General features: G+C 39.9%; 1 protein-coding gene and 1 gene segment (V, D, J or C); one reads left to right on the top strand and one right to left on the bottom strand.

Annotated features, from left to right (window-relative positions):
- Positions 1-869: 869 nt before the first annotated feature.
- tspan37 (tetraspanin 37) lies at positions 870-5,191 on the bottom strand. 2 transcript variants are annotated; one of them, XM_029426597.1, is made up of 7 exons: positions 4,978-5,191; positions 3,500-3,691; positions 3,340-3,414; positions 3,120-3,218; positions 2,096-2,248; positions 1,903-1,986; positions 870-1,160 (listed from the first exon to the last, which is right to left on the bottom strand). In XM_029426597.1, the coding sequence occupies exons 1-7, from the start codon at positions 5,038-5,040 to the stop codon at positions 1,083-1,085; spliced, it is 744 nt and encodes a 247-aa protein (XP_029282457.1). In that variant the 5' UTR covers positions 5,041-5,191; the 3' UTR covers positions 870-1,082. The 2 variants fall into 2 exon arrangements, with proteins under 2 accessions (XP_029282457.1, XP_029282458.1); XM_029426598.1 differs by lacking the exon at positions 3,340-3,414.
- Positions 5,192-5,667: 476 nt separating this feature from the next.
- On the top strand, positions 5,668-8,230 carry LOC115004866 (Ig lambda-2 chain C region-like). The segment is given in 3 exon segments: positions 5,668-5,694; positions 6,828-6,865; positions 7,765-8,230. Coding segments are annotated over 3 exon segments (363 nt in total).
- Positions 8,231-10,008: the final 1,778 nt, after the last annotated feature.

Below are 10,008 nucleotides of genomic sequence, written 5' to 3'. Positions count from 1 at the left end.
GCAACCATGCAGTAACAGACACTTCAGATATGCATTGAAATATGTACATTTCCTGCAGCAAAATACTTTTTGGTCTTCTTTAGTTGCTGGTCTTTACTAGGGGGTTGTAGGCTTACAGTGGAAAAAGGCTTGCTGCAACATAAATACAACATTAGTCGTAGAGTTAACCCTGATGTGGTGTTTGGTCTGTTTACCCTCTTTAACAGTTAGAAAAAAGCCATAGGTAACATTGTTTAATAACCTTATCAATGCATTAGTACACCTTTATAATGCAATTCTTTGTCTGCTCCAAATAACTATGTGTCTTCCTCACGCAGAAAAATGCTGGACAATACTTTTTGCATTCTCAGGACTTATTATGCTTTCAGTCCCAAATGCCTGGATGGAAGTGCAGAGAGTGCTGTATATTCAGAACTAGACATGACATATTCAGTATTCAGACCATGAAGTAAGCTGTGCAAGTGTAATCAACAGTACATTGCAAGCAAAGGAATTTATTTTCCATTCAGAAAATGATACAAAGCGGCAGTGCAAAAAAGTGCTCCGTACAAAATATTTAAACGCCAACAATCAAGAAACATAGACGACACACAATGTCACCTTACTACCATATCACATATCATAATTTGTTTAACAGAGCTACTGGAGGGTACGAAAGATATCCAGGCACAGGTAGGCAAACAAAGCTGTGTACGTTCAACCTGATGGCAACACGTCATGCTCACTAAACAAAAGATGTGACACACTAATAATTATTTGTCCTCAGCAGGATCATACGACATTGTTCAGTCTACAAATATAGACTGATGGTGCAACAGTACATTTAAAGCAATGAACAGCTTTTCGTTAAACATTGTAATCTTTTCGGAGTCAGAAATATCGATGACTGCATTGTATAAAATATATTTCACCACTTTCTTGCCACATGTTTTGTGGTGTACGGGAATACACTTGTATTAATTGGCAGTAGTGGTGCAGATGAGAGATCATGTGTCTGCAGCTCAGGAATAATCACAATAATAATTGCCCATTTACACAATATAATATCACATACGATGTAGTATAATAGTATCACAGTGTCTTTAGTTTATGTCTAATACTCTATATTCCACACGTGGTTGGTCCTTCATCAGCTGTGCCATCGTCAGAAACAAAACAACCTGCATGATAAGAGGAAAGACAAGATAATGGTACTCAGATTAACAGCCAAATTACAAAATGCTCAATAATTAACTTCTGAAACTTAGCAGACACACTTTTTTTCATTGGAATATTTAGATGCCACAGCACTGCAGTGTGCTTTAATCCAAATGTATCTGCGCAGAATATTGATTAATGATGAAAAGCACTATGTAATTCAATAATTATGGCCACCAGCAGTCTATGAGGGATTTAGTTTCTCCAGTATTTACCAGGTAAAATGTCTGCGCTAATCAATATTTGTATTTCATCAATGGCTCAAATGACAACGTGTAATGTATAAGAAGTAACTTGTAGTGAAGAACACACAGGAAATGATCACCCGACTCTACAGTTCCTCTCAGCTCTCCAGAGCTCTTTAGTGTTTTTCAGCTGATTGTTTTGGTTTTACGGCCTGCCAACATGTTATGGTTCAATGTCACTGCTCAGCTTTGTTACAAGCAGCAAACAAAATATCTCTGAAAACTGTAATGTACACTTCAAGAGCAACAATGAATAGTCAAATAATCAATTACAGAAAATGAATCAACAATTTTGATAATTGTTTAAATCCTTATTTTAAGCAAAATGCCTTCTATGCTTATGATGCATTCATAAAACATCTATGATAAATAGATTATAATAATTGTTTTAAGGTTTTGGACTTTTTAGATCAGGGTGCATTTTCTATCAAGTGTATACGGAATAAACAGTCTTTCGCACCTCCACCAAAAACACCAGCGGGAAGCCCCAGATGATCAAACTCAGCACAAACTGTAAGCTCATCTCCAGCTTCACCTGGCAGCCCTGTAAGAGAGACACATTCGAAAAGAAAGACGGAGAAACAGATGGGTCCAATCAGACATTCCTGCTCAAGTTTATGAGTGTTGAGTTGATCTAGATGCACATTGTCTACCTGTGTGTAAAGCTGCTGTGGTTGGTACACAGTGCCATCGCAGGAGGGGAAAGTAGAGTTGCAGCAGCTGTGAGGAACCCAGAGGCCTCCAGTGCTGTTGAACCAGGAAGTTTCCTTCCAGTCCCTGTAGTCTTTGACACCACAACACTGCAACTAACAGGAAATAAAAGACAAAATACCCTATGAAAGTTATTGTGGGCAGTGATTGGTTTAGTTTAGAGAAAACATCTGGGATAGCACATTTTTTTGAATGGATTTTGTGGAGATGAGGTGGAGCAAATGAGGGCCAAATCCACTGTCCCAGCTCCAAACAGAACACCAGATGATTGTGAGTTCAATACCAGGGCTGCCACCATTGTGCCCTTGAGCAAGGCACTTAACCCCAAGTTGCTCCAGGGCAGACTGTCCCTGTAGTTAGTTCACTTTAAGTCGCTCTGGATAAGACTGTCTGCTAAATGACCTGTAATGTAATGTAATGACTGTAGCTGAAGACACAAAACCTCCCCAACATGCCCTATTTTAATCCCTCTTAATGAAGAACACATTTCCAAATGACCACCAAGGGAAGATGGGAGATTTCCATTTTTAAGACAGCATCTAGTGGCCATTAATAAACTAACCCAAATTGGCATCATGAAACTTTACAGATGTGTAGTTGGGATCAAAGTAAAGACTGAGTTCGAAGATGGGTGTGATCTGTGCAAGGACGTTGGAAATAGGGGGCTAGGAAATGGGGAAGGGGCCTCACCTTAAACCCCTGGCCTGATTTGGCGTGTGTTTGCTGGTGTGATCCTATTTTTAGATGGTCTCTAGTTGTTGATTGGATTCATGTCCCATGCTAAAGCTAATTATTGAATATATTAGTATATGATTCAGGTCCATGCTGCTGCTTTGGATCATTTTAATAGTAGACTTTTTGAAATGCTACATCAATATTACACTATTTACACACCAGATATACAAACATGCTTGGGGTATTTGGATGCCCATATGACCCAATTCACATGAATGAGACTGAACACACCTCTGCTTGTGTAGCATCCACAGCTTGAGAGTTGGGGTCCTGGCTGCTGCCTGTGTAGTTCTGAAACACTCCACTAAGAGGAGACAACGCTGAATCCAGCTAAACAAAAAGACAGTAGACACAAAAAACATAAACATGCATTTTTGCCAGAATGATCTGCAGTGTCATGAAGCAACACGTCTTCGGTGCACATTATTATTTTTTTGTGTAACTTGTATACCTTTGTAGAGTGAAAATAAGCCAGCACTGAAGCCGTACTTTCCAGACACAAGACCAACACGAGCAGATAAACAAACTGGAGAAGAAAACACCTTATCATGTACAGTCCAAACACTGATGCACATATAGACACACACATTCACACACAGACACAACCTTACCAGTCCCTGCAGAAAGGTGGAATCTCTGAGGCTCAGCCAGGAGCCGATGCAGCCGCAGGCATATAGGAGCGCAGCGCTGGCGAGAGCGAGGATAGCTGGCAGGGAGATGTAGCTGTGAGAGAGAAATAAGGTGTTCTGTCTGTAGTTCATCAGCAGGTAGACACCACTTAGGCACACCACCAACCCCACCACCTGGTAAATGAATAGAATATGATAAGACAGAATATTTCTACATGGCTTGGTGAGATATAAACACCCATAAGCTCTCAATGATCAGCCACCAAGACAGAGAAATATGCTTTCCTTTATCGCCGAGAGATAGATGAGACGATCAATACCACACTCATGCCACCTGAGGATCGAGGGATCTCATGCCTAAAGCTAGTGTTGCTGACCTTTGCTTTGTCAAGGTCCAACACCATGTGAATATGTTCCTTTAGTGTGGTGCATGGCATCTTAAAAAAACAGTAACACCCACAGTTTTAGAGAGAAAGTTAAATTGTGGTTTGTGGGAATCTTTGCTAAAGAATCTCATCATCTTAGTTAATTTGTATGTCATTCTTATATTTTGTCTATCTGGATGTTTATTGTTGATAATACATATTGTATTTTTTGTATGGATTTTGATGTTAGTGTAATCAGGCTCTTGGATGTCTGCATCAGTGTTGTCTTTACATCAACAACCACAATGGATATAAGTCTCAAAATGTATTGTGCCATACTTGACATTTTGTAGATTGATGTATGACCTGGGGAACTCCCTCTCATTGTCTCAAACTAACACAACTACACTAGGCTGAGGGTTAGCTTAGCTTAGCATCTAGACTGGAAACAGCTAGTCTGGCTCTGTCCATGAAATACACCTATCAGCACCTTGCAAGCTCACCATCACATTATAGCTTGTTTGTTTATTCCGTACAAAAACTGAACAGGCTAACTGTTCCCTCTGTTTCCAGTCTTTATGCTAAGCTAAGCTATAAAGTCTCCTGATTTCAGGTTCTTGTATTTAACAAACATGCATTTATAGCATGCAGAATTGCCCACTAAAATAAAAAACAACAATAACAACAGAACTGTCAAAATAAGAGAATCAAACAATATGAACATTATAAAAAACAAAGAAGATAAACATAGCCCAGTAGAGAAAAAAAGTACAATACACTTTACGTTAAGAAGATATGTGTTAAAGATGTATAGAAGATGTGTGTCTTCGGGTGTGTGACCTGCTTTGTTTTACTGTACTTCTACTTAGTTCCTGTCTAAACACGAGCACATATGCACTCTTGTGTCATGTGACTTGTGACATGTGAGACTAAATACAGAGGGTTTCTACTTGTAGCTTTTATATTTTCGTAAACAGAAATAAATACGCGATAAGTACCCTATGTGTACCGAATATAATTATTGTCAATATTTAGTGGCATAATGCAAAAATATAAAATACAAGATGCAGAAAGCACTGATAAAGTCTGACATACCCACAGAAGTTGACACGTCAACTGAAGTATTGTTTTTAACGCTTTTCTTCTCTGATCGCTCATTTTCAGACTTTTGCCGCAAGTAGCGCGAGCGCATTATCCGACGCAACCTGCAGATGCGCTAATAAGAAGATGGACAGTCCTAACTGAACCATGAAGCCTTCTTGTACAGAAATTGCAATCTGTTTGGTGAAGCGAGGGAGTGTTGAATGCACGTGATTATTTTTCAAAGATCAACTTCCCTGAAGAACGCGGAAATATCTCTGTGGTTTAAGGTGGCCATGCAAAAAAAACCAACCTCTGGTATTCTATAAATTAGTCGATTAACTCCATCTTCACCAGCTGCAACATAGTGATGATTACACATTAATGCAGCAATAATTGTGCATTAATAATAATTCTTAACTATAGTTTTAAATCAGACGATGTTCTTGCGGATTTTAAAACTTGAGGAAAATTCAGCATGAAGTGCTTCAATGTCCATTAAATTGAAGAAGACTTAAATGGTGAATATGAATATGGATGATGCATGAATATGTAGTTGATGTTTGGTGAGGTTACTGTGAGCTCTGTGTTCAGTGGTCTGTGTCAGAGTCTCTTCCTCTTCAGCAGCTGCAGTCGGTTCCTGCTGTAACAGCTCAGTGTCTCTGCATCTGACTGAGGGAGGTTTTTGTACGACTCTAAATCACTGTGTCAACACATAAGCACTGCTTATGTAGTGAAACTCTGACAGTAATAAACTGCTGCATCTTCAGTCTGAACTCCACTGATGGTCAAAGTGAAGTCAGAGCTGCTTCCACTGCCACTAAACCGAGCTGGTGTTCCTGATTCACGTGTGCTCACAGTTCTTATTAGAAGCTTTGGAGTTTGTCCAGATTTCTGTTGGTACCAGTACATAGCCTGATTGCCATTAGACCATCTGTAAACAGCTTGGCTGGTTTTACAGGACAGAGAGACAGAGGATCCTGGAGTAGATGTCACTGCTGCAGGCTGAGTCACAGTCACCTGACCGCTGCATCCTGCAGACAAAAACAAATCATTCATTTATCAGCAGAAATAAAGGAGAGAAAAGGCAGCACATCATGTCTGAAATGTTGCTGAGTGAATGAACCTGTAAAACAGCAGCAGGCCAGCGTCCAGATGAGGATGGTGATGAGAGTCATGGTGCTTGTGGTTTCTGCTGTGTTGACTGACAGATCTGAGTCCTGCAGTGTTGAACTCACAGGACTATAAACCTTCTCAGTTCACTGGAGGATCAGCTGACGATGCAAAGCCTCCTCTCTATGGAAATGATTTCTCTGCTCTCCACAGACTGAAGGCAGCGTGGGACACAACATCAGGAGGAATACTGCTTGGATTCACACCATCTATCATCTTAGTGGAAGAAAATATTGATATCAGAAGTGCAGTTGAGGATTTAAGGATAAGTTTGTGTTCACTGGTGTTGGTATGATGTGTCTGTCTGACTTTAATCTACTTACAGGGTTTACTGTAGATATATAACATATTGCAGTTGTGCTTAATATGAGTTTTATTTATCCTAATTATTAAAAGCATCCTGTTCATTTAACCATGTATCAACTGATATAAAACTGTGAAGAAAAGGACTTTGTTACAAAGAGACTGGAGTTGTTTCTCTGCCAGCTGTAGAAAAGTGAAGCAAAATGAAGGAAATAATCTTCATTTATTTGATCAATTCAATCCATATTATTAAATAGACTTTGTAGATTCAAAAGAATATATATATTTATGTTTTATTAGCGACAGCAGAGAGTTTTCTCAGTGGATAGATGCTTGTTCACAGTGCAGGAGGTTTTTGTACGGCCACTTAATGAGTTTGTATCACTGTGGTGGACTTTCGGTGGAGGAACCAAACTCATCATTAACTGTAAGTACCACAGATTTTTATTTACACAAAAAGAAATTATGAATTAAGGTTAGCATCAGAATATGATAAAGCAAGAAATAATATTTGATAATGTTGTGAATATTTTTCTGATCTCTATTAATTTTGGCTGATGATATTTTTTAAAACAAAGTTTAATATTATTTTAGTATTTAAGAAAATGTTATGCTGAAATAAATGCAGAATTTTCTTTTTCTTTTTTTATCAGATATTTGTTTCACAAAGTTTGGTTGTAAACTTTTTCAGAGGAACATTTGAAATGTCAGAAAATAATATCAACATTTTAATTTCAAGTTTCTTATTTTGTACATTTTAACATTTAACCATCTTTATAAAGTCTGACGTGGGTGCTGTTAAAACAAATACGTGAGTTTATCTGTACGCTCAGTTTCGCTGCAGTGTGCGTTCACAGTTCGTCAGTTTAAAGAGGTGAAAAGGAAGTGAAACACACAGATGACAAAGTCTTTAACTGTTTACAGATGTTACACTTTTTCCACAAGAAAATCATTGCAGGGATGAGTTGTTTACTGTCAGACAGTATAAAGTCCATATGAAGATTTCATTTAATGATCATTAGTGAAGCTTTTTCATGAGATTTACTTCACTTCATGTTTCATATTGTTGTATAGTTCTTAGTGATTTATCATGAGTGCCACAGAAGAAGATTCAAAACTTTAAAGTTTTATGATTTTGTATTATTTGTTGAACCTTCATTTCCTCTCATGTCTCAGCTCCTCTCCTCTGTGTGATCACAGTATCCTGCACACAGCTAATCCACAGTAGTGTTCACTCTGTCACGTATCATAACTGTCTCATGTTCAGCTGTCTGTCCTGCAGTGGAAGTTAATCTGCTCCTTGTGTGTCTCTGCTCTCCCCTCCAGCCGGCCCCATGGTCAGTCCCTCAGTCTCTCTGCTTCCCCCCCTCCTCTGAGCAGCTCTCTGGGGGCTCGGCCACGCTGGCCTGCCTGCTGACTGGCTACTCTCCTCAGGGAGCCGTGGTGAGCTGGGATGTGGACGGTACAGTGGTGACAGACGGGGTCCTGAGCAGCTCAGAGGAGGAGAAGAGCGGACGCTACAGCAGCAGCAGCACCCTGAGCCTGAGCCAGGAGCGCTGGATGTTAGGAGAGCTGTACACCTGCAGGGTCCTCCATCACGGCCACAGCGAGACCCAGTCCCTCCACAGGAGCCAGTGTCAGGGCTAGAGGGGCCGGCTGAAGCCCAGGACAGGAGCTCTGTGTGGGGGGAGCAGGAGGAACACACCTGCTGCTCTCATCAATATGAGTTTTAACGTTTAATAACTGTCATGTTGATGATGATGTTGCTAATAAAGCTTTCACTGATAAATAACATGATGAGGTCTTTGGTCTTTTTATTAATGAAGAATAGTTACAAATTAAATGTTTTTATAAACTCAACTGATACTCCTGTGGAAAATGAAAAGCTTTGGATTCATCATGTAAATATTAAAGTTTCTGCTTTTAAAATTGGGGATTAAAGTGACATAGTAGCAAATAAAAGTAAATGATAAATGATTTTATCAGGATAAAAAACTCTGATAATAAAGTGAACTTTAGAGAGGCAAAAAATAACAACTCTTCAGCTGAGAGTAAATGTGAACATAACATTATATGGTGTTATTACATCTAAAGAATGATTTTATTTAACGTATTAGTGTAAATATGTAGTTAATGCTTGGTGAGGTTACTGTGAGCTCTGTGTTCAGTGGTCTGTGTCAGAGTCTCTTCCTCTTCAGCAGCTGCAGTCGGTTCCTGCTGTAACAGCTCAGTGTCTCTGCATCTGACTGAGGGAGGTTTTTGTACGACTCTAAATCACTGTGTCAACACTCCACCACCATGGTAGCCCAGACAATAGTAATCTCCAGCATCTTCAGTCTGAACCCCACTGATGGTTAAAGTGTACTGAGAACCAGAATCTACTGCCACTGAATCGAGACGAAGTTCCAGAGAAGAGAGTTGATGAAGAGTATATAAGAAGTTTGGGAGCCTTTCCAGGTTTCTGAAGGTACCAACTGAGAGTTAGAACCAATATCTGAACTCCCTGTAGCGCTGATGGTCACAGTCCCTCCAAGACTAACTGACTTGGATTACGTCAGTCTGAGTCAGAAAGTTGTTGGCAGAAGACTCTGAAATAACAAATTAAATGTTAGATAACCTCCAACATGGAGCAGCAGTATGATGTATTCAACAGATAGATATTGCACCACACATAAACTACTATAAAGTCAGATGTTACATTTTTAAAACCTCTCACCCCGACACAGAAACCCCAACATGACGAGCAGAGTTATTGACAACATCATGCTGATGCAGTTTTCAGTGTGAGTGCATGAAACAGTTCAGACTCTCTGTGACACAAGAACTTAAAACTCTGAGGAGCAGTGAAGCATTACAATCATGCAAAATACATTTAGAGATGGAAACACACACCTGTCCTTGTGAAACAGAAAGGGAGACATGAGGTGGAGTAAGTAGAGGCTACACCTCCCTGTGGACTGATGTAGAACATGTAGAAACTTTGACTTTCTGTTCCTCATCTCTCTGCTGTTTGTCTTTGCAAAGTTTCCCAAAGTCCTTTGAGCTCATAAATAGCTGCAGGCTGCCCTCTGCTGGCTGTCCAGGTTCACAACAACTCCTCACATGAGATCAAATCAAATCAAATGTATTTATATAGCCCAATATCACAAATTACACATTTGTCTCAGTGTGCTTTACAGACTGTACAGGTTACGACACCCTCTGTCCTTAGACCCTCGCACAGCACAAGGAAAAACTTCCTAAAAGAAACCCCACAGTTAAAGGGGGAACAATGGAAGAAACGTCAGGGAGAGCAACTGAGGAGGGATCCCTCTCCCAGGACGGACAGACGTGCAATAGATGTCGTGTGTACAGGATAAACAACATAGTACAAATACAACATTTGACAGAAATTATGTTGTGATCAAAAGAAAGAGAAAGTTTGGATGAATCCAGGATTATGTCAAAAAGGCTTCCTGGTGTCCAGCAGGACCAGGGCAGCAGGCGCAGCCACGATTCCTGATCCTGACGTAAACTTTATCAGTGGCAACCTGCCACATGAGACACAGACACTCCGGGGATGATGCCCCG

Source organism: Cottoperca gobio, unplaced genomic scaffold, assembly GCF_900634415.1.
Source record: "Cottoperca gobio unplaced genomic scaffold, fCotGob3.1 fCotGob3_205arrow_ctg1, whole genome shotgun sequence".
Lineage (NCBI taxonomy): Eukaryota > Metazoa > Chordata > Actinopteri > Perciformes > Bovichtidae > Cottoperca > Cottoperca gobio.
Note: the sequence above shows the minus strand (reverse complement) of the source record. Positions and strands in the feature narration are given on the sequence as shown.